Source organism: Aureobasidium melanogenum (assembly GCF_000721775.1).
Source record: "Aureobasidium melanogenum CBS 110374 unplaced genomic scaffold scaffold_14, whole genome shotgun sequence".
Classification (NCBI taxonomy): Eukaryota; Fungi; Ascomycota; class Dothideomycetes; order Dothideales; family Saccotheciaceae; genus Aureobasidium; species Aureobasidium melanogenum.
Window position 1 is genome coordinate 1 of NW_024470066.1, and position 22591 is coordinate 22591.

At 47.5% G+C, this 22591-nt stretch overlaps 9 protein-coding genes across 9 annotated transcripts; 8 read left to right on the forward strand and 1 right to left on the reverse strand.

Moving 5' to 3' along the window:
• Positions 1-1333: 1333 nt before the first annotated feature.
• M437DRAFT_85476 (acetyl-CoA synthetase-like protein) lies at positions 1334-4509 on the forward strand (the record flags this gene model as incomplete). The annotated part of the gene is made up of 2 exons (XM_041028294.1): positions 1334-1561; positions 1612-4509. The coding sequence occupies 2 exons, from the start codon at positions 1334-1336 to the stop codon at positions 4507-4509; spliced, it is 3126 nt and encodes a 1041-aa protein (XP_040878531.1).
• Positions 4510-5403: 894 nt separating this feature from the next.
• M437DRAFT_76182 (OPT superfamily oligopeptide transporter) lies at positions 5404-7943 on the forward strand (the record flags this gene model as incomplete). Its single annotated transcript, XM_041026575.1, has 9 exons — positions 5404-5569; positions 5738-5993; positions 6044-6240; positions 6290-6448; positions 6506-6597; positions 6644-6958; positions 7009-7191; positions 7243-7818; positions 7881-7943. The coding sequence occupies 9 exons, from the start codon at positions 5404-5406 to the stop codon at positions 7941-7943; spliced, it is 2007 nt and encodes a 668-aa protein (XP_040878532.1).
• Positions 7944-8636: 693 nt separating this feature from the next.
• On the forward strand, positions 8637-9936 carry M437DRAFT_51644 (2-dehydropantoate 2-reductase; the record flags this gene model as incomplete). The annotated part of the gene is made up of 6 exons (XM_041022215.1): positions 8637-8683; positions 8765-8858; positions 8924-8978; positions 9039-9238; positions 9303-9515; positions 9565-9936. The coding sequence occupies 6 exons, from the start codon at positions 8637-8639 to the stop codon at positions 9934-9936; spliced, it is 981 nt and encodes a 326-aa protein (XP_040878533.1).
• A 1159-nt stretch (positions 9937-11095) lies between these two features.
• On the forward strand, positions 11096-11833 carry M437DRAFT_51606 (uncharacterized protein; the record flags this gene model as incomplete). Its single annotated transcript, XM_041022209.1, has 1 exon — positions 11096-11833. One exon carries the CDS (start codon positions 11096-11098, stop codon positions 11831-11833), a length of 738 nt encoding a protein of 245 aa, XP_040878534.1.
• Positions 11834-12094: 261 nt separating this feature from the next.
• On the forward strand, positions 12095-12862 carry M437DRAFT_51576 (uncharacterized protein; the record flags this gene model as incomplete). The annotated part of the gene is made up of 3 exons (XM_041022204.1): positions 12095-12190; positions 12247-12609; positions 12707-12862. 3 exons carry the CDS (start codon positions 12095-12097, stop codon positions 12860-12862), a joined length of 615 nt encoding a protein of 204 aa, XP_040878535.1.
• Positions 12863-14473: 1611 nt separating this feature from the next.
• M437DRAFT_85479 (putative ferulic acid Esterase/Feruloyl esterase) lies at positions 14474-16260 on the forward strand (the record flags this gene model as incomplete). Its single annotated transcript, XM_041028295.1, has 4 exons — positions 14474-14766; positions 14820-14868; positions 14926-15145; positions 15200-16260. The coding sequence occupies 4 exons, from the start codon at positions 14474-14476 to the stop codon at positions 16258-16260; spliced, it is 1623 nt and encodes a 540-aa protein (XP_040878536.1).
• A 607-nt stretch (positions 16261-16867) lies between these two features.
• M437DRAFT_35729 (uncharacterized protein) lies at positions 16868-17053 on the forward strand (the record flags this gene model as incomplete). The annotated part of the gene is made up of 1 exon (XM_041019319.1): positions 16868-17053. A coding segment is annotated over one exon (186 nt), but the record flags the coding sequence as incomplete, so codon positions are not given.
• A 1060-nt stretch (positions 17054-18113) lies between these two features.
• Positions 18114-19418, reverse strand: M437DRAFT_51339 (aromatic compound dioxygenase; the record flags this gene model as incomplete). The annotated part of the gene is made up of 2 exons (XM_041022162.1): positions 18114-18723; positions 18778-19418. The coding sequence occupies 2 exons, from the start codon at positions 19416-19418 to the stop codon at positions 18114-18116; spliced, it is 1251 nt and encodes a 416-aa protein (XP_040878538.1).
• A 1107-nt stretch (positions 19419-20525) lies between these two features.
• On the forward strand, positions 20526-20820 carry M437DRAFT_76189 (uncharacterized protein; the record flags this gene model as incomplete). The annotated part of the gene is made up of 2 exons (XM_041026576.1): positions 20526-20669; positions 20728-20820. 2 exons carry the CDS (start codon positions 20526-20528, stop codon positions 20818-20820), a joined length of 237 nt encoding a protein of 78 aa, XP_040878539.1.
• Between the last annotated feature and the right edge of the window lie 1771 nt (positions 20821-22591).

The window sequence follows — 22591 nt, forward strand, 5'->3', positions numbered from 1 at the left end:
CATACTTATAAGTATATAGAGAATACTATTCTTTAGCGATGTTATTAGTAGTTTCTTAAAGTGCTTATCGACTTTATAGAACTACTATAAGAGGTAACTAAGCTATACGAAGGTAATAATACTACCCTTAATTAAGTAAGTCTATATTTACTTAAACTATAGATCTAGTTAAATGCCTACCTATTTATAGCTAAAATCTAATACCTAAGAATACTAGCTTATATATAATAGGTACTTATATTAATAGACTTCCTACACTAGTATTATAAGTAGAACTTAGTCTATTATGCTTTATCTAATCTAGTCCTTACTTCTACTATCTAGACTAGCCGTTTTACTCTTAATAAGTAGCAAGCTATTAATAATTATACCTCTACTTATGCTACTATGCTCCTTTTCTATCTAACGTATTATAAAGCCTATCTTATAAAACATTAGCTTCTATTATAGCGAGTACTAGCTATTACTACTATATATGCTTTATAGAATATAAAGTATAAAAATAAGATAAAGCTAATTAGGATAATACTATAATTAAAAGAGGAGGAAATAAATAAGCTAGCTAAGTAGTAAGCTTCTTTATAGCATATAAGCTTAGCTAATATACCTAAGGAATATATCTACTTTATTAAGAGTCTTATAGTACTTATTAATAACGCTATATAGTAGTAGCTTAAACTAATATAGTAGCTTAACTACCTAAATCTCGCTTAGATAGCTATTAATGTTCTCTTAATTAATCTAATATCTACTAAGTTAGAGAGGGTATTTAGTAGTTATAGAAGGATACTATTATAAGATTAAGTAAGACTCTTTACTACTAATCTTAGGTATATCGAGTGCCTAAAGAACTAGTAGAAGAACCTTTATTTTAAGAAGGTAGATCTACCTATTAACGAAATATAGAAGGATTATATAGAGGGATAGGATGACCTCTTAGAGAAGTAGAGTAACTCTATAGAAGGATAGGGTAATAGTAATAGCGACGATAATATTAGAATTAGCATTATTCTACTAGATAATTAACATAGAATGGAATCTTAGCTAGAAGTAGTGGAATGGAATGGAATAGAGCCGATATTCTACCGATTCCATGTATCGTCCACTCTGCGGAGAAATCTACCCCGCAATACCCCGCCTAGTGTCGGATATCAAAGAGAGCATTGACTTTTCATGATCCATTCGTCTATTTTTCCGCCCGCCATGTCGGAAAAGCATGATCAGTTGCGCCAAAATGTGCTACATATATCGGGCTCAGCTCCCATCCACTATCGTGCACACCAACTTTACCATTTGCTGATCAGACACAATGTCTACGTCTACGCAAACCAAGATGGCGTTCGACCCAGCTTCTTTCGGCAAGCTGCGGCTAAAGAGCCATGACTCTCTATACACGATAGACGACTTGATCAGGTCGCATGCTGCAGAACCTGAAGACTTCACCTTGATAGGGGCTCCTGTACATGACCTCACAGACTTCGAAGAACATTCTGCTCGCGATGTCGACAGGTTCGCCGATGCAGCAGCAGCTCGACTGCAAGAAATGGGATTGAAGCCTGCAGTAAGATTTGTACGGCTAGAGCAAACAGAATTGCCATTGACCCTCAATAGGATCCAAATCTTGATGAATCTCCCATCATTGGCATGTTATGCATTTCTGGACTAGATATGGTCGTTACTCTCCTCGGTCTCTTGCGGTTGGGATATGGCGTGTTGTTACTTTCGACCAGGCTAGCAGCTCCGGCGTACGTCCGACTAACGACAATGGTGAATTGTTCCACTCTGATCTCCACGAACGCTTTCAAGGCCGTTCTCGACGAAATTCAGGTCGAGAAACCTCTGAACTGCTTTCCTCTTCTGCAACGATCTGATTACATCGGCGTAAGAGCGCCTGCTTTCAGACGCCAATATACTCCGGCCAAAGAGACGAACAAGATTGCAGTCATCATCCATTCCTCTGGATCAACCGGCTTCCCCAAGCCGATCTTTCTTCGACACGCACAATGTCTTGCAACTTTCACACAAAATTTCGGCATGCGTGCATTTCTAGCATCTCCATTGTTCCACAGTCAAGGTTTTTATGAGATGTTCAGAACAATCTACTCCAAGAAACCTTTGTATTTGTGTAATTACACAATCGCGCATACACGCCAAGGCTTGACGGCCCAATTGCAATTTTTGAAGCCTGAGATCTTCAATTGCGTGCCATACCTACTCAAGTTACTGTGTGAGACCGAGGAAGGCATCAATGAGCTCGCGAAAGTCAGCCTAGTGCTCTACGCCGGCAGTGGCTGCCCAGACGACGTAGGAGACCTGCTGGTAAGCAGAGGAGTGAATCTAGTTCAGAACTATGGATGCACGGAAATCGGTCGCATCATGACTTCTTTCAGATCGCCTGAAGATACCGAGTGGAACTACTGCCGGTTGAATCCTCCAGTCTCTGAACACGTTCTGATGGATGAAATAGCTCCTGGCGTGTTCGAGTGTGTGGCGTTGGAGAGCCTGAAGACGAGAGTAGCCGTCAACTCAGATAGCCCTCCGAACTCTTTCCGCTCTCGAGATCTGTTCGCGCCTCACCCAACGCGGCCGAATCTTTGGAAGTATCTCAGCAGACTCGATGACCGCTTGACACTAGTCAACGGCGAGAAGGTCTTGCCTCTGCCTATAGAAGGTCGCATTCGTCAAGACCGCCTGGTGCAGGAAGCTGCTGTGTTCGGTATTGGTAGAAGCGTACCCGGGGTCATCATTTTTCGTTCTCCCGACGCGAAAAACATGTCCGACGACGAGTTCTTCAGATCTGTATGGCCCGCTGTTGAGGAAGCGAATGCCAGAGCAGAGAGCTTCTCAAGGATTCCAAAGGAGCTCGTCGTTCTCGTTGCTGCTGAGACCGAATACCCAAAGACTGATAAGGGCACTTTCATCCGAGCCAAGATCTACGACCAGTTCAAGGTGGAAATCGAGAACAAGTATAGCGACTTTGAGAATGGCTCTTTAGGGGATTTGACGCTCGAGGTCCCCGAGCTCGAGAAGTGGCTCCTCAGCGAGTTCAGCAAGGAACTCGGTATTTCACTGCAGCTCGACACAGACTTTTATCAAGCCGGAATTGACAGTCTCCAGTCAACTAGAATGTGGTCCAGCATCAAGAAACAAATCGATCTCGGAGGAAATCATGAAACTCTTAGCCGCAATGTGCTTTACGAAACAGCAAACATTCGCGGTCTTGCTCAGCATCTTTATCTGACCAGGACAGGTGGGAACATGATGCAAGAGGATGAAATCACTGTCATGGAGCAGCTTATCTCAAAATACTCCACCTTCAAGCAACACGAGCCATGCGAATCAACCACCGATAGAAAAGACGTTGTGCTTCTCACCGGGGCCACTGGTACCGTCGGTATCCATATACTCACTAAGCTGGTCCGACAAAACAACGTGACTTCAGTATGGGCGATTGTGCGAGCTCCATCAACTACTCAGGCGACCGAGCGAATCTCCGAAGCTTTGAGCTCACGAGGTTTGTTTCTTACTGAGACGGAAAAGGCAAAGATCATTCCTTTCCTGGGTGATCTGAGCAAGGCAGACCTTGGACTCAGCGAGGAGATCCTGCAGAAGCTAGAATCACAGCTCACTCATGTGGTACACAGTGCTTGGGCTGTCAACTTCAACCTTGGTGTGAGAAGTTTCGAGGACCAGCATATTAAAGGTGCATACAATCTCATCCAGTTGTGTCTCTCGACCCGCACGCCAAACCCTGCAAAATTCTTCTTCTGCTCGTCAGTCTCGTCGGCTGCGAACACACCCCTTGATCAGAGAATCAAGGAAAGTCAAGTACCACGACTCGAGTTTGCTCAAGGAACAGGCTATGGCAGGTCGAAACTGGTGACCGAACGTATCGTCCAAAACGCCATGAAGACTACTGGTATGTACGCTAGAGTATTGCGTCTTGGCCAAATTGCCGGTGACAGCGAGCACGGAAAATGGAATACGACTGAAGCCATTGCTTTGATGGTTCAGACAGCTACGACCATCAAAGCACTGCCGACTCACAACGAGGAGCTTTCATGGCTTCCAGTAGACCTTGCAGCATCGATTGTTGTAGAGCTTACCGGCATAGCTCAGCCAATCACCGAGACTCGCTTACAGGAGGATGATCTGGTCTACAACATCCAAAATCCGAAAGTATATCACTGGACTCGTGATATTTTGCCTGCTCTGCGCCAAGCGGGCTTGAGGTTTGATGAAGTATCGCCTAAAGAATGGGTGCAGAGACTGCGGGCTGGTGATCAAAATCCAGAGAGCAATCCGCCAGTCAAATTGACCGGATTCTTTGCAGAGAGGTATGGAAACGTTGTCGAGAATGCACCAATGAAAAGTGCGGGTCGTTATGACACCATCCAGACATGCAAGGACAGTGCGGCCATGACTGCGATCCCGGACTTGATCGAGTCGGGTCTGGTGGCTAAATTTGTGAAGGCATGGGCGAGTGAATGGGGCGTAGAGTTGGTATAGCGAGGCGATAGCGGTGATCTCGAATCAGAAAGACATTGACTGGCCAAATCTCGAACGTTGTCGGCTGAGGTATGTGACTTGCTGTGTCGCAGAGAAGAGGTTTGCCGACAAGCTTTCCCGTACGGCGGAAAGAACACGGGCCGGGATCGTCGGAAGATCTAGGGTTCTGGCGTCTCGACAACAAGTATCCTCAAAACCAAGCATTTGAGTGAAAAACAAGCCTCAAGAGCTTTGAACACTTCGAGTCGTGTTAGTGCTAGTAGACGAGAGAGTCCACTGTGGATTCGATGACTACCGGGAGCCACAGATCTTCGAGCAGCGTGCCCGCTGTTTGTGGCCACACACCTACCTTGCCCGTCTCGCACATGTCGCGATGCAGCAGCACTAACTCACGGTAGAAAGCCACGAAAGCTGTATCTATGCTCAAGCATCTTATGCAGCTGCTGGTCAGCTTCATGATCTATATTCAGATCCTGAATCTCTGGAAGCCCTGGGTATACGCGGCCTCTGGAGTATAGTCGTTGACTCAGCGGATACCAATACGAAATCAGCATCATCGGCAAACTCGGATAATTCGGCCTCTTGTCTGATTGAAAAATTAGCTACTTGCTGTCTTGTCTAATCTGATTATCGATCTGCCTCTTTTCATTCCAACAATTAATGACGACCAAGACTGAACAAGATCCTAGGATCTGTGCCCGTGAATTCGAATTGAAGCCAAACAAAAATGCTGACGATTTGAATGTGACCGAAGAATGCACGAATGAAGATGCGTCACATCAGCACTCTTCTGGAGATTTGGATGGCCATTCGTCAAACGACCAATTGTTACTCGCTGCTGGCATTGATCCCGATGATGATGACGATCCATCTCTTCCTTGTTTAACGCTTAGGATGTGGACGATCTCTATCGTTCTGACTGTGTTAGTGACCGGATTGAATACGCTGTTCACGTTACGAAAACCATCTGTCACAATCAGCTCCGCTGTCGTTCAGCTGGTAGCATTTCCGATAGGAAGAGCATGGGAGAAGTTGCTACCTGATTGGACCTTTTCAATCCGTGGAACAAAGATCCGACTGAATCCAGGAGTTTTCAATGAAAAGGTGACAGTCCATGATATCTGGGTTTTGAGCCAATGCTGATATTGTTTCGTTGTCAAGGAACATATTCTGATCTGTAAGCTTGTCTGTATGTTAACATGAAATCTTGACTATGCTAATGACTAAGATATCATGAGTAACCTTAGCTACTCAACACGTCTCAGTGCAGACACTTTGACCGAACAGGAGATGTTCTTTGGGCTCAAAGCAGGAGTTGGCTTTCAGATACTCGTCACTTTGGGAACCATATTGACTGGATTTACTTTCGCTGGACTAGCACGAGCTCTTATAGTCGAGCCAAAGAACTTGGTATGGCCTGGAGTCCTCGCCAATACAGCCTTGAACCGGACTTTACACCATAAGGAGAAATCCGAACGCGGAAGGTTAGTCAATGTCGCTGCATCGTAGTTGTCATTGCTTACATCAACTCAAGTACCTGGCGAATCTCCCGTTACGCCTTCTTCATGGTTGTCTTCGTTGCTTCCTTTGTTTGGTATTGGTTTCCCAATTTCATCTTTCCAGCTGTAGGATATTTTACCTTTCTTTGTTGGATATGGCCGAAGAACGCAGTTGTCAACCAACTGTTCGGTATGTCCAGTGGACTAGGAATGGTTCCTTTAACCTTTGACTGTAAGCAATTTCTCCATTGAGCGAGTAACACGATCTAATTGGTAACCAGGGAGTCAAGTTGCCTACATTGGATCTCCACTAGTTGTTCCTACTTGGGCCATTTTGAATGTTGGTGCATCTCTAGTCTTTTGGATCTACATCATCGCTCCTGCGATGTATTACAGCAACACCTGGTTCAGTGCCTACTTGCCCATTCAGAGTACAGCTGGTGTGTTTGTCCATAGTAACCTGCTGATACTCAGCTAATACGGTTTTTCAATCCTAGTATTCGACGATGCGGGCAAAATTTACAATGTTTCGAAGATTTTGACACATGACGACAAATTCGACCCTGTTAAATACTCTGCTTATTCGCAGGTGAGTGCACTGAAGCCTGCTGTGAGAATTCGCTGAAGATTCAAAGGTGTATCTGCCCATCACGTATGCTCTGTCTAACTTTGGTTTGCAATTCGCGGCTGTCATGGCTTTGATCGTTTGGTTCGTCTTGGAAAAGCACACCACGTTGCGGAAGGCTCCTTCTGCATTCAAATCCTGGGTCAAGGCTCCATGTGAAGTCACAAAGGAAGGCGCATATAGAGATGTTCCCGTATGGTGGTACGCTCTGACAGGAGTCGCATCTTTGTTTTGTTTGGTACTGTCCTGTGAATATTGGCCAGTGCAGTTGCCATGGTATGGAGTTCTCCTTGCTCTGGCCGTATCCTCGATCCTTTTCATCCCCGTGAGTGCGCCTCTGCGTATTGGCTTTGTCCTTGATACTGATTTCTACAGCTAGCCATGGTATACGCCACTGCGAACGCTAAAGTCAGCATAGACGCATTGTGTCGGCTGATTGCTGGATACGCTTTCGAAGGCAAGATCCTAGCCAACATCTGGTTCTTCGATATTGGGTACATCACAGGCATCAAAGGACTTGCTTTTGCTCAAGATCTGAAGCTCGGCATATACTGCGATGTATGTACATGCTTTCTGGTTTCGAGCTACGCAAATTCTGACCCGATGTAGATCCCACCTCGTGCTCTTTTTCTCGTCCAAACAGTCGGCATTGGCATATCCGTTCTGACTCAGGTCGGCGTTTTAAGATGGGCGCTGAATTATATTTCAGACGTCTGTCAGGTTGATGCTCCAGATGGGTTCTCATGCCCATACTCAAGAACGCATTTCAACACAAGCCTGATTTGGGGCGCTGTGGGACCAAAGATCTTCTTTTCCAGTGACTCAATTTACAGGCCACTTTTCTGGTTCTTTCTCATAGGTGCCGTCTTGCCTATACCAGTGTACCTTTTGAAGCGTCGATATCCCACCAGTCTCTGGCGATACTGCCATATCCCGCTTTTCATGGGCGGTCTGAACTACTTGCCTCCTGCCACAGGTACAAACTACGGAAGCTGGGTCATCGTAGGCCTCATCTTTGGACTTCTGATTAAAAAGCGAGCGTTCGGCTGGTGGCAAAAGTACAATTTTGTGCTTAGTGCTGCGTTGGACAGTTCCGTGGCGATCGCCGGCGCCATAATCTTCTTCACGATCTTCTATACTGGAGCAAATAAGGGATTCTCGTGGTGGGGCACGTCTGTCTACCAGGTAATTTGTGTCTAGTGATGCACATACTCCCTCTTATCAGGAAACACTAACTTTGTCAACAGGACACGTGCGACTGGAAATCTTGTCCCTATCTTAGCCTTTCGAAAGGTCAGAGATTCGGTTGAGCGCGACGCCCTCTGGAATCATAGTGGTTTGCCAATCACAAAGAGTTACGAGTGCTGACCTATGTCGATACCCTTCGACACGAGAGCAACAACCGACAGTCGATCTTGCCGAAACACAGCTCCCAACTACCTGAAATCATGTGCGCTTCGAAGATCTGGCACGTACGGCGAATATTCGTTCGAGCAAAGCGTATCATAGGGACTTGGTGATCATCCAGGCATTTCAGGAATGTGTACCGGGCAAAGGACATGCTCGCAAGAGCTTACTGTATTCAAGAGATAGAAGAAGAAAAGCAGGACCCAAAGCCAGCACGTTGTACCATCCGAATAGAGTTAGATTACGTTTGTGGTGAACCCGAATCCAAGACGCGGCGCAGCTTGCGCTCTCCCCTGATGACCATGCAGTGAAGACAAGGCGATGCGCAGATGTCAACGATGGAACTTGGTTCCTACTTCGTAAATAGTTGAAGCTGAAAATCGAGGCCCGCCTTGTAGGGAGCAAACAATATAACGCAAATGTGGAACCATACCCGAAGGAGCGAGTTTTGCGTTGCACTGGCCGCTTTCTCGCACCCACGTGCTCGACTTCTGACGCAGTCAACGAAGCGGTGACATTACATGCCAAACCCTTCATTCACTCCAATCGCTGAAAATCTATACGCAACCTTGCAGTCCAGGGCTCCGCTCGTCACAATGACCGAAGACAAAAAGACAAAAGTCCTGCTCTATGGACTAGGCGCGTGAGTAGTCCTTCACACCCTCGGTCGCGGAGATATTGCGGAAATAGATAAGCTGACGGGGTTTCTTCAACAAAACAACAGTATAGGAGGCTTCTATGCATTTCTTCTCAGCCGTGATCCGAGTGTGGAGCTCAGTGTGGTTGCCAGATCAAATCTAGAGGTTGTCAAGAAGGATGTAGGTCATGATCCCCGATGCAGCTAGGCCGGGCCAGGGTGACCGTTTGTCTGACTTGGGCGTAGGGCATGACTATACACACTCTGAATCATGGATCACATACCGTACATTTCGACAGAGGTATGTCCAGTATGATAGCTTCTGGTGATAAATAGTCTGATGTTGAACTTCAATTTACAGTGTTGAGTTGCCCACATAAGATTGCAACCAAATACGACTATATCGTTTGCGCTCATAAAGCTATCACCCCCGGCTTGGACCCTAATGACTTCCGGTCTGTAGCTAATATGGACACCACCTTCGTAATCTTGCAGAATGGCGTTGGCAACGAAGAGCCTTTTCGTCAGTCATTCCCCTACTCAACAATCATTAGCTGTGTGGTAAGTACTTCCTGTTGTCTGTGACGAAAAAAAGTCAAGAACACGGAATTGACAGGAAAAACAGATATGGGTCGGTGCAACACAAGAATCTCTTGGTGTCATTAGACATACAGCGTCTGAGCACACCGATATAGGGCTGTATCCTAATCCGGAAGTCGATCCTGCTTTGGAAGATGTGAGGCTGGAAGGATTTGCGGCTATGTTGAGGGCGGGCGAAACGTCATACACTATCTCAGACAATATTCAGGTCAAGCGATGGGAAAAAGTCGTTTGGAACGTGAGTCCATTCAATTTCTCAAGCAGCAGGCATGATGCTGACTACCCAGGTTGCATGGAACCCTCTGACCACACTCACACAACAAGACACACAAGAATGGCTCTCGTCCTCAAAAGAGAGCGTGTCCGTCACGAAACGCTTGATGCGAGAAGTGATAGGCGTGGCGAGAAGAGCCGGAATCACCTTGGAGTATGGCCTTGTAGACGTCTTGATGGAAAGAATACAAAGCATGCCAGGCATAGAGAGTAGTATGCAGGTGGATGCAAGAGAAGGCAGGAGATTGGAGGTTGATGTGATCCTCGGAACTCCAATGAGAATGGCAAGAGAGTTTGGAATGGATGTACCAACACTAGCGACGGTGTATGCACTGACCGTTGCAGTTGACCGCATGATCAAGCAGAAACTGAGTGCAACAAATTGATTGATACGATCGGAGAAGAATCAAGAGAACCATTCTGTACCATCAATGTCTTTGTCAGTCTGCAGTTTGTAATAGCGTAGATGACGATGTGCCCCTGGAAGTCCTTAAGTCGATCTAGTAACAGAGCATGGCCCCACTACTTTCCACGGTGAATCAAGTACGGTTGTAGCTTATCTCCAAAGCCGCACTAGACAGTTATAGCAGCGGTCTTGTATTTAGCCGCTTCTTTAGTGGCGCATCGCTTAGAGTCGATTCGTTGATGTCGGTCATGGATGGTCAAGCTCAGCTAAGCCTCAATCTATGAGTGGCGCCATTGCTTGAGGGCGACTCAGATCTAGTGTGAGCTGAGCTACCAGAGTGCTGGGCTGTCTCACAAGATGTCAATGATTCTACGTTGGAGGTGTTCAGAATGGTATGTATCTGAGACGGTGACTGACGCCAACAGAAGTGGCTTATGTACGCGGCGTCTCTGATCGCACCTTCCAACGTTGAGATGCATGTGCTCGACATGCCGATGGAAGGGAATCTGAGGTTATCGGCGACTCCGTGAAACATCATGTCGGTGCTATACCACTTCCTGCTCGTATAGATAGCGTATCCGATTTGAGACCATGCACCGTTCAGTGAGCTACCCCACAGTACGGACGTAGACAGTGACCATGTTATAGGCCTATTTGTTGTGATTTTGAAGGATGCATGTTTGAGATGGAGTCAACGGCGCCCGTCGAAGGACTTGCTCGGAGCCCCGACTTCATCTCTTGGCGGCATACAGTTGTGCTTTCTATCACCTTCATCACTTCACCAACCTTCACACGTTCGATCTCTTACATCAAAGGATATATCTGATCATGAGCTCAATGCGACATAAGCTCGAGGATCGCAACAGAGCCGCAAGCCGTCGTTGACAGAAAGATCAGGCAACGATCGCTTCAAGCCGACTGTTGAGATCAACTGCCACTACTGCCCTGTCTGATCCTTCGTTCTGGACCCCTCTCCACTACAACGAAACTATCGACTGCACTTTGACAGCTGACAGGAGATGTTCGGAGAACAATGATACGGCCGCTCCAGCTATCCTCGAGAACAACTCAAAATATAAGCATACTTGTCCGCACCTCAGCTTGTACATGCAGATCTGTCTTACGCGATAAAAGCAATCATGTATTCTAGAAGGACAACACATCTCTGGGCTCTTCTGGCCATTGGACTTACCATTGTGTCGGGACTTCCATCTCCTCAGCTCGACAACGATGAATTCGAATGTGAATCGTGGGATGATGAAGCCGACCCGATCCAAACCACTCCCTCTGTGTCAACGACGGCGACAATCTTACCAATGCCTCTGATCTACCAACCATCTACCGCAACAAATCCTTCGCCTGTGACTTTCACAACTTCGGTGCGCATAGCACAGGCGTCGTCGGCCAGCAATCCTTCTCCGACAAATTCATTCGTCGCTCCTATCAATACTTTCACTCCTGTCACCCCACCAAGCTATGCATTCTATCTCCAGAGTAGCGGAAGTGGTAGCTTAAATGGACTCTATGCTACAGTCAGTCCTGGTGCTGGTGGCTTGGCCACATTCACGGCAAGCAAAGATTCAGCGACAAAATTCACGATCGACTCTTCTGGAGACCTAGTTGAACAAAGTCCTTCTCAAGGCTATGTGGCCACATTGGACCCGAGGATCAATGCTCAGAAGGTGGCCTTCAATGCATACGGAGGAGGCAGTAGCTATGGACGGCTCAACTGCCAGAGGCAGGGTGGAACCCTAAGCTGCAATGTAAATGGAGTGCAGTATCATGCTGCCAGCTGTGGAAATGATGGAGCACTCTATTACACAAGGTCGGTTTCAGCTGGATGTACGACGATCAACCTTTTGTCGGTATCTCCCTGATAAGCAGGATGATGAGCTACGAACATATTATCATGAATCAAACGAAGCAAAGATTCTTACTGTTTTCACATTTGGCATTCTCGCAGGTGTGGCTGAGTGTGGCGGTGCAAATATATCAAGGTGGAACGTCCCCGCAAAGCCGAAACACGGCTGAGGATCTCTCGAATGAACGCGTCAACACCACAGTGTAATGAGACGACATCTTCTTTTCCTTGTTCTCTCCTCTCCTCATCCACATGTTCACAACACTGAGAGGTCGCCATGCTTTCACCAATTGCTAGTTCGACTCTCCAGGCGACTGCCATTGCTGCTACGTCCAATGTCATCGCTCAGCTTCTCGAACAGCGTAGCAAACAGGTCAGCCTTTGACTTTCACACTCCTTGGGCCCGCAGTCACTGATATGTTGTTGCAGACAGCCTCAGGCTTCTCTATGTCAGACTTCCTGCGTTTCGTCATCTTCACACTGCTCACCGCACCACCCAACTATCTCTGGCAACATGCTCTCGAACGCATGTTCCCGGGCCGCAAACCACTGAATCCTACCAAAACAATGCTGCCGCGATACGAGCTTCGTGAGCACAATGGTCCTTCGGGAGAAGACGGTTCACAACAACAAGAGGAGCCAGAGACAAAGCTGGACTGGAAGAACACCATGATCAAGTGGTTCATAGACTGCATAACGCTGGGCGCATTGCTCAATACAGGCGTTTTCATCATCCTCATGGGCATCATGAAAGGAAGATCGATGCACCAGATCGGAACTGCATTAAGAACGGTAAGTTCATTCATCTTTGTTGCCTGCTATGCATCAACTGCACGGTAGTTCACCTGTTTCTGCTTTGAATTGGCTACAACAACGATTTTCTTCACAGAGCACATTCTCGATCATTTACGCCAGCTATACCATATGGCCTCTGGCTTCAATCGTTAATTTCTCGTTGATTCGAGTGGAGAAGAGGATTGTGTTTCTCAGTCTGGTCGGATTAGTCTGGGGCATTTTCCTCAGTCTCACTGCTTCAAAGCAGTGATGCAGAAGAACTGCTCACCGCAACATAGAAGTGAGTTCTTCTTGCAGAAAATCATTTCGAATAAGATGTGCAACATTGAACATGACTTTCACTCGGCGTTTCGAGAACATATAACATCTCACAACACCAAATTGGAACAGACTTGTTTCACTCCCTCATCTTTAACCCTACTCCGAAGACTGGCCAATCTATACGGGACGTGTTGGTTGGGTATGTATGCAACCCGAATGTTGTCCTCTCCAGATCTTCCACCCCTAGATCGGCATCTCGTGTTACCGTAGAAATGCAGGATATTAACAAGAATCAGGACAGGCTAGTCTTATAGATTGAACAGGAGCAATTGTAGCTCTTCTTACTTTACTAGGTAGATTCTCTAAACTAGGAAAAGAATAGGCAACTATCTACTACGATATGTCACCGCACTACATCTCTCTAGACACTTACCTCGATCTAGATAGTCTCATATATTTCCATAGCTACCTTAATAGAGTGCAACACTGTAACACTTATAAATTCCTCTCCTCTATTAAGTAAGCTTATAGCTAAGTATTGTCTTTAAGATGGCGAACAAGACTCCTAACCTCGTCGCCTTGCTTCTACTAGACGCTACTTGGATTACTTGTTAAATAGTAAGGTAAGGAATAGGAATGTGTAGATCTCGATATAGCCATTCGCGAGCCAAACGTGCTCATCGGTGCTGAAGGACACGGCGTGGTATTGCTTTAAAGACGCTAGAAATCGAAGATCAAAAGCACTTTCGTGGAATGTTAAATTGCTATCCAGAGATCATGCACACGCATATTGAGAGCTTGAACAGCAGACGAAGACGAGAGCCCTAAGAGCTGCTAACCTGGAAGAGCTAGCCTAGAATCGTGACTTCCCCAGATCTCACCATTCGAAGCACTATTTGCATAAGAACTGCTAAATTTGCTGTATAATTAGTGTACGCGTGGCTCACAGAAGGTTCTCTCACTGACCTCCAGCTTCCCTACGCACTCGCGGTCCTTCGCAATCTACCTAGTACATCAAGGTCAAGGCGGACGCAAAAATGCCAAGGCTCTCAAGCTGAAATTTCAAGCTTTCGACAGAGGGGGAAAAATCGATGACTCGGAAAACTGCGAACAAACCCCGCAACAAGGAAACACGAAAGTGATTGGCCGGCTGCGTGAGCAGTTGCCAGCTGCCTGCCCTAACCCACGAGCTCTTCGTGGTCAAGATCTGCCACGTAGATAAGGCGTGTGGTGTGCCAATGCACTGACAATTTCACGATTCCACAGATAGGCATGACTCTCATGGCTCAAGACAAGAGGATTCACCTGTCTAGTGTTCGCTCACGAATACCATTCCAAGGACTCAGGAACGCTGCACTTCTCCGCAATCCCCACACATGCAGTCTACAAAGCTCCACTTTCCAAGCCATCGACGCTACAAAGTGGAGGAGCGCGCTGCTGACTTGAACGAATATCCTGCAGATCATGATTGACGGCATGGCTGGGTGGGACACGTATACGGCAATTTCTCCATTGAGACCTGCCGATCTGCCTGAGAAGTATAAGAAGCGCATCTACCGCTAGCTAAAGGAGTTCTGTGATTCACTCACTCAAAGCTACCATGAAGATAACGCAAGCCCGTCTGGCAGCTGTTGCGGCTTTGACATCAGGCGCCGCCGCGATCACTTGTGACAAAGCCTCTCTACAATCCGCCTTTCCATCGATCGCGACTGTCGACTTTGCACAATGGATGCCTGCCAATTCAACCTTTAGTATACCCAAAGGGAATGTTGCTTATCCCACATCGCCCACAAAGCTGCGGGCGGCATGTGCTGTTCAGGTTTCAGTCAAGAACGGCACTTCAAACTATGGTTTTGGGCTCTTTTTGCCTGACGACTGGAATGGTCGTTTCCTGTAAGTGTGGCTTCGTTTAGCAGTCCGCTCATCAGATGTTAATGGAGAGATAGCGCTGTAGGTAACGGTGGCTTTGCAGGCGGCATCAATTGGCTCGATATGGTATATTATCTCTAGTGTCTGCCAGATACTTGTTCGCAAATGTTAACGCTCGAAAAGGCTGCAGGACTCGGGTATAATTTCGCCGTCATGTCCACAAACACTGGTCACAATAGCACCTCGTCTGACGGAAAATGGGCTTACCATAACGAGGACGCCCTTCTTGACTGGGGCTACCGTGCTATGCATGGTTCCACTGTCCTGGCCAAGGAGTTGACCACTGCATACTATTCTAATCCTATTCTCTATAGTTACTACAGTGGTTGCTCCACTGGTGGCAGTAAGTCTTCTGATGCTTACTGATCCGTTGCAGATCTGACATGTCATTTTCTAGGACAAGGTCTTCGTGACATTCAACTCTACCCTGAAGACTTCGATGGTGTTGTGGCTGGAGCACCTGCCTGGTGGACCAATCACCTTCAGCCCTGGACAACCAAAGTGGGCAGCTACAACTTGCCAAACACATCTGCTTCCCATATTCCAGTATCTCTATTTCCCGTCATAGGCGCAGAAGTGATGCGACAATGCGATGGTGCAGATGGTGTGGTCGACACGATCATCTCTGACCCTAATGCTTGCGACTTCGACCCCAATGCCCTTCTCTGCACACCTGCCAGCAACGCATCAGCTTGCCTCACTCCTCCTCAGCTCAATACCCTTTTCCAGATCTACAGTGATTACGTCGATACCAACCAGACATTCGTATTTCCCCACCTCTGGAAAGGCAGTGAACTTCAGTGGTTTGTACTTCTTGGTGGCCTCACGAACGAGCCAAACAACCTTGGTGATGATTACGTCAAGTACTTCTTGAACCGCGGACCTCAGTGGCAATGGCAGGATTTTGACTACGGTGTCGTCCAACAAGCTGATGCCGAAGACCCTGGCAATGCGACCGCCGACGACTTTGATGCCCTGTCACGTTTCCAGGCTCGTGGTGGAAAGCTTCTTCACTACCACGGTATGAGCGATGGACTGATCGCCACTGGTAGCTCCGTCTACCTCTATTCCAAGATCTTGCAGACACTGGCACCCAAAGGCGTGAACCTGGACTCGTTCTATCGCTTCTTCTTGGTCCCTGGAATGCAGCACTGCTCTGGTACACCAAGCACGGTGAATGCACCTTGGTACTTCGCTGGTGCCAACCAAGCAGGGTCAGTCTCAACTTCTGTATCTGGCGTCCCAGGCTTCAGAGATGCTAAGCATGATGTGTTGCTTGCAATGATGGATTGGGTTGAGAAGGGCGTTGCACCAACTGAGATCATCGCGACTAAATGGGTCAATGATACCTTGCAGGATAAGGTCATGAGACAGAGGCCCCTCTGTATGTGGCCTAAAAAGCAAAGGTGGAGCGGCAAAGGAGACGTTAACCAAGCCAGCACCTGGTCCTGCGAGTAAACTCTCTTCTATTGTGATGAGTTTTTACTATCGCACGGTCAATCTCTCTCCCGTGTATATCTATAGTAATATTGTTGACAGTTGTCAATATGCAGAATTGTCCTCAAATCCAAGGACGGCTCATGGAAAGACTTTGAATGATGCCTCTCCATTGACAGTTTTCTCCTATAGGTGCTATTGTGTATTTCTACAGCTAAGTTGTGACAAAATATGACACACGCTGAGGAAAGGTTGTTGAAACACATTCGAACACGCCTTGAACTAACGAGAAAGTATTGCAGCGAAAGCTCAACTCACGCAGACAGTTTATGCATCCATTGGGTTGGAATGATTCAACAAACGATGTTGACTGTCCATATTGTATCGAGATGTTATGCAGTATGATTAAGTCTAATCTGTACTTCTCGAAAGAATGCAAGACATGACTCGAGACACCTTGAAATCATCTGTTACACCATTGATATCTTCTTGCGGCATATAGATTGGATTCCACTATAATTACTGTTTGCACAAATGACTACTGACCTCTGATCCTGCACCGCTGATGCTCCAACAGAGGTAAATCCCATCAAATCTCCACCGTGGATAAACTTTGACCAGAAAACAGACAATCGAGAGAATTCTCGAACAGCCAGAGATAAACTGCTTTATGCTGGTCAAGAATGCTGCACAAATTCATTTCGATCGTTGGCGTACCAAATTATCAGTCTTACCTTTCGTGAATGGCTTCATGGGTTGGGACGCATCCCAGATCCAGCGTTACCTTCAGGATCAATTTCCCGAATACGCCTTAGCCATTCAAATGTACGACACTTTCGAGAAAGAGTCATGTCCACCGAGACATTCGATAGAGACTCTCGAGCAGATTCATGGCAAGCAAGCCAAGTGTCCGACTAAACGATAAGCTTGTCGAAGCCCTCGCAAATTTTGATTCGTCTTCCGAAAAACAATGGTCCATATATAGCTAGAAGGGTACTCCAAGCTACATCGTTGCCCGCAGACCTTCAAAAGTGAAGTTGAAAAGGCATCAGGTACTCAAGAAGAACCAGCCACATCGATAGACCAGCCATAAGCCTGGTCATCTTTGAGGTACTAAACCACAATACACCACGGTAGAGATTTGCCTAAACGCCCAATACTAGGCGAACAGGGGCTGCAGCCAACGCACCCATGGGCTGACCGCTAACTATCGTTAGCATACTCTATAAGCTATTCATGTTCTAGTACTTGCAACTTCTGGGCTAGTGCTGCACCAGCCACATCGAAGGGTGGTCATCCTTAAATTGTTTTTGACGAAGAGAGGCATTACGTGTAGAATGAGGTATTTGTTTGTCACAAATATTTTGGGCTCTGTACACGAAGCGATCGCCCGTCGGTACACGGCATACTGGAAGACTATCACATAGACATATTGTAGACCACAGGTTCGTCGGAAAGCATTCTTGTTGCATTCCTTGCTGCGAATGCTTGGCTAATCCTAGCTGCCGAGATGCACAGTACTTACCCAACCAAATGCATGATCACTGAGACGCAGTGAAATGACGTTCTCTCTGTGGACAGCAACCATCTCTAGAAGATATTGTGCATTTTTGTAGTATAATGATATATCACTATGCGTTGCTACAGCAAGGCCCGAGATATAGAGATATATGAGTCAGTAGCAAGTATCCTTTGTTTGTAGATCTATAGGGTCGTGTAAATAACTCTATCCTAACACACACAGTGGATACTCCAAGCCCTTCCTTTCAAAGAAGGTGAGAGACATCTTTTCAAGGCAACAACGACTTTCATACTACGAGGATCGCATCTCCTCGGTGATCGTTCGTTGTACCACCTGTCCTGGACTCATTCACTTAGGCAGATGTTGAGTTTACAGGGCTGGTTCCGTTGCCAGGCAACGTGGCATTACCAGCAGTGCCATTACCCATGCCCTCGCCACCACTACCGCCCCCAACAAAGGAGTTTGAAGAAGCGTGCCCACCCTCAGCATCCAGATAGGCAGCAACACTGTAGTACTCGTCGTCAATGTAGTTTGCAGTGGGATCAATGCCGATCTGGATCCAGGCGAAAAGGCCATCTGAAAGATCATCGCCGAGGTAGATATACTCAGGGAACGGATCAAAGGTTGTTCCAGCGGCGACAATGTCCCACATATCATCTGCATTACTGGTGATGGCCTGGGTGTTGGTGTTGTAAGGATAGACTTGTTCGACTGCCTCGCGGAGCTCAGAGTTCCAGAACAGTTGACCGATGTGAGTAATATTGCCGTTCGTAGAGATGGTGTTGTTGGGGAAGCGAGTGACGTTCATGTGTGACAGCAGGTGAGTGTGGGTTGCACGACCTAGACAGACAAAGTCAGCTGGATGTATCTCGATGATGTTCTTGCACGACTTGCCATCGTAGTGACCTGGGAAGATGGTTTCGAAATGAACCACGCCGTCACGATCAGTTGGCTGAATACCACTGGAAAGGGGTCAGAGAATTGATCAGGAGTTTGGAGACAGAAACACAAAGTACCGAAGGTAGGTCGAGTTGTAGCCGCCGGAGGCGTAGTTTCCAGAGGTTGAAATCCCGCTATATGTTCCTGTGCTGTTGGCGTTCCAAATATCTATCCAGACGTTGGGAACAGGAAGGCAAGTGTTGATGTCGATGTACTGTACTTCGAGGAAGAGATCGACACCGTCACAGTAGAGTTCCTCCTTGACATTACTACGAATCTGTTCGCCGGTGACGTAGTAAGGCCCATCAGTCACTTCGGGGCTCAAGACACAACTAGTGTTGGCGCCGAAGATGATATGTTCAGGAGTATGCATATCGTAATGGAACTCGTCGGTACGGTTGTGGTCGAGAGCATCAAATTTCTCGAGTGTTGCCAGGTCACGCTTGAACTTCTGGGGAGCAGCAGTGATGCCGCGCTTCTCACGAAGATCTCTAACGACCTTGGAACGACGAGCAGCAGAACGAGCGGAGACTTGGAGATGCTCGCTGGTCCCGCTACAAGCATCGACGGAGCGTCTGACTTTGGCAGCAAGTCTCTCACGGGCTTGGATCTGAGCCTTTATGGCATGGTGATCATGATGTTCTCCGGGGTGAGCAAGAGAGGGAGCAAGAAGAGATGCTGCAGCAACAGTGCCAATGAGTTTGGAGAAGTGAACCATGATGACGCAAAGTGTAGACTCGTAGTAGACAGGCGTAGGAAAAATTTGACTGGACAACGGATTGATCATAGCAGTACCGACCTTATATAGACTTACTGAGATTCAATTGCCATGATGGAAATCGATTCTAGATACTACGACTTACGACTGCTGGATCTCAGGCCAAGGTGTTTGGGGACAGCACGCACTGTACAGTATAGGCTGGAGCAATGTTGAGATAGGGCACAGTTAGTGGGTATGGAAGAGAAGTGTCTGGTTTGTGATACGTGCGTGCAGCTGAGGACGACACAAGACTTGGCGATGACCAAAGTCGAGCCAATGAGAGCGGTCTGGTTTGCAATGGTGCTGGGGTTGTCAGAAGATCGGCATATATCATGGGCCAGCAGGGCATGAAACATGCTGCGGTGCATGGCAGTGACGACTGCACTAATGCTTAGGATACTTGGCATGGGATAGTCGTCGATACTTGCGAAGACAGCTCACCAGCATGGGTCGGATTGTGTCGGTGACAAGAAATAATTTGACGATAGACAAGAAGATGACTTTCGTGATCAAAAGAAAACCAAGATGAAGAAGTCGGATACAGACAAGGTATGACCAGAGGTGGAAGGAGCATATTGGATGAGCGGACGCGTGGCTGTGGCTTGGCACATGTGCAGGGCGCGAGTATTGGAAAGAGCGATGGCTTTGTGCAGAAACAGTGATCTGAGTAGAGTGGCTGAGCAGTACTTCCTTGACACTTTCAAGTACCAGACAAGCGAGTGGGTGCGTGTAAGGACAAGTCGAACCAGGGAAAGGTGGAATTGATGACTGGATGACTTGCCGAGCCTACGGAAACCACTGGGAGCAAGGTTGTATCGTGATACCTTGGGGCCGTCTAGTCTCGCTCCATATGGTGAGCGGGCTGACACTTGACCTGCAGACCATCATCGTAGTGAGAGTGAGAGTGACAGCGGTCGTGTTGTTTACTGAAGGAGGTATGCGGGAAACGTTGATAAGATAAGGAGGAAAAAACAGGGTCTCGCCAAGCAAAAGTCAACAATCTTTTGTCGCTGTCGTCTCTGCGAGCCTCGTCTTCTGCCACACTAAACAACTCACACAGTCAAGATGCCCATTTCCAAGAAGGACCGCATCCACCGCGAGCACAAGAAGGCTGAAGCCGCTGGCACTCGCGTTCCCGTCCACGCCAATGGAACTCCGGTAAAGAAGCCCAAGGCAACTTCGATCTGCGCCTTCTGCAAGAAGGAGTTGGTAAGTCTGCTCTCGCTCCGCCTCGCCCTGACACGCATTTTGACACGAGCTACTATAGACTAGCTCCAACCTTGCCATTCTCGAGCAGCACGCTTCCACCCACCCCGACGTCTGGACTAAGGAGAAGTGCTGGCCCAACGAGTTCAAGTGAGCCTCCCTTCGAAACAACACCACCGCAACACTTGCCCGAACAAGCTCCGTCTTCAAGTCATCCATCAAACACGCCCAACAGTACGCCAAAGAGCGCGACAGATGCCCGCCCTTGGAACAATCGCGCATCACTACACAACTCGGCATCATCCTAGCACTGTCATTTGGGACGAGACCAATGTCCACCTTCTTGGACCAGCTTTGCTGAGAAAGCACTGTCCTCAAGCACTTTTTCATGATACCCACAAGAATACAAAATCTCTCTGTTGCTTTCTTCTAAACACTGCTGTGCGATGCTGGCATCTGCTCGAATAGTGATTCCGTACCCACCGAGTTGCTGCCACGATCCGTTCGGTCTCGAACAATTTCGATATTCCTCACCGAAGTAGCGATTCAGTCTGTCGATTGACTAGCCAATGCAATATTCTTGGCGCAGTGTCCAGGCTCAATCGTCTTGACAGAAACAGAAAGCAAACGACCGAGCTGCATGTCTTCTGCTCAAAACTCTCCTGGTGGTAGTGGCAATCCTTGAGCATAGCGAACCCAGAGGGTGATGCTGACTGAACAGATGGCTGAACTCTCGGTATACGTTTTTATTTTCTGTCTGTCAAAGGTCTCTTGCGGACTCGAAAGCATAACCGTTGACATGACTGGCGCAGGCAGAACGTCCCTGCTATCTCGGCGCTGCCAGATTCCGAGGCAAGCATTGCTTTTTTTCTTGTCTTGTTTTGAACATACACAGCAACGTGACAACAAACAACGCTGAATACCTGCAACGCGCTTGTCGGACTCATCGTGCTGTCGATATGAGTTTGCGATATTTCGCAGGCGCGGTCGCTTCCATTTTCCACTCTCGTATCTTCGCCGTAAGCGAAGTGTCGAAGCAATGGGCAGAACTCACCGATGAAGAGGCCAGCGTTAATGATCTACTCCATCACCCCATGCCTAAGCCACCGCCATCTTATCTTGGAAGTCGGAAACACGAAAGGTTGATTGATTGATACAGCAAGAAAGATGGACTTTGAACTTTCGCAGCCGTCGGATCTTTCAGGTTTCAGGATCGGAATTATGAGAGCAGCCTGAGCCCATTCACGACACGCCATGCCATCATGGACTTTTCGCATCATCTTGACCAAGGAGCTGACGGCAAATCTAGACCACCTGCATACACTGTGCACGGTGAATCCCCAGATTCGGCCGCGGTGCTAAAAAGAAGCTTAAAAAATCTGTCCGCAATTGGCTGATTCCATCTCCGATGAACGACTCGCGATCCTGCCTATTAAGTTCACTACTAGACGTTAAACTGCCGACCAAAAAAGCATGAGCCCACCCGCTGATTCACTTTTCTACCAATCACACTGGATCGCCAGCCGTCGACAAAATAAGCCCGTTTTGTTCATCTCCTGCACAGCATACTTTTTGGGTAACAACACGAGTGTCATGTCTTACCGACGTTGCGGCTCGAAGACACATGGGCTGGGTCGAAGCTTTTGGGACGACTAAGTGACGATAAGAAGAACCACACTCGCTGCTCTTTTCGACTTCCCGTCTGCCTCCCGTCTGTCCTCCGTCTGCATATTTGTTCTTCCAGCTGAGTGAGGCGTTCGACCCGGTAGCTTCGTACCACTTCGACGCGTGGATCTTACATTGGCAAAGCCTTGTCCGAACCCGAGCATATAATAGAACGGGTCTGCCCAACCATCCCTCTACAATCCCAATCACATCTTGCGTTGTATCGATTACAATTGCTTGAAGAGAATATACCTCTGTTT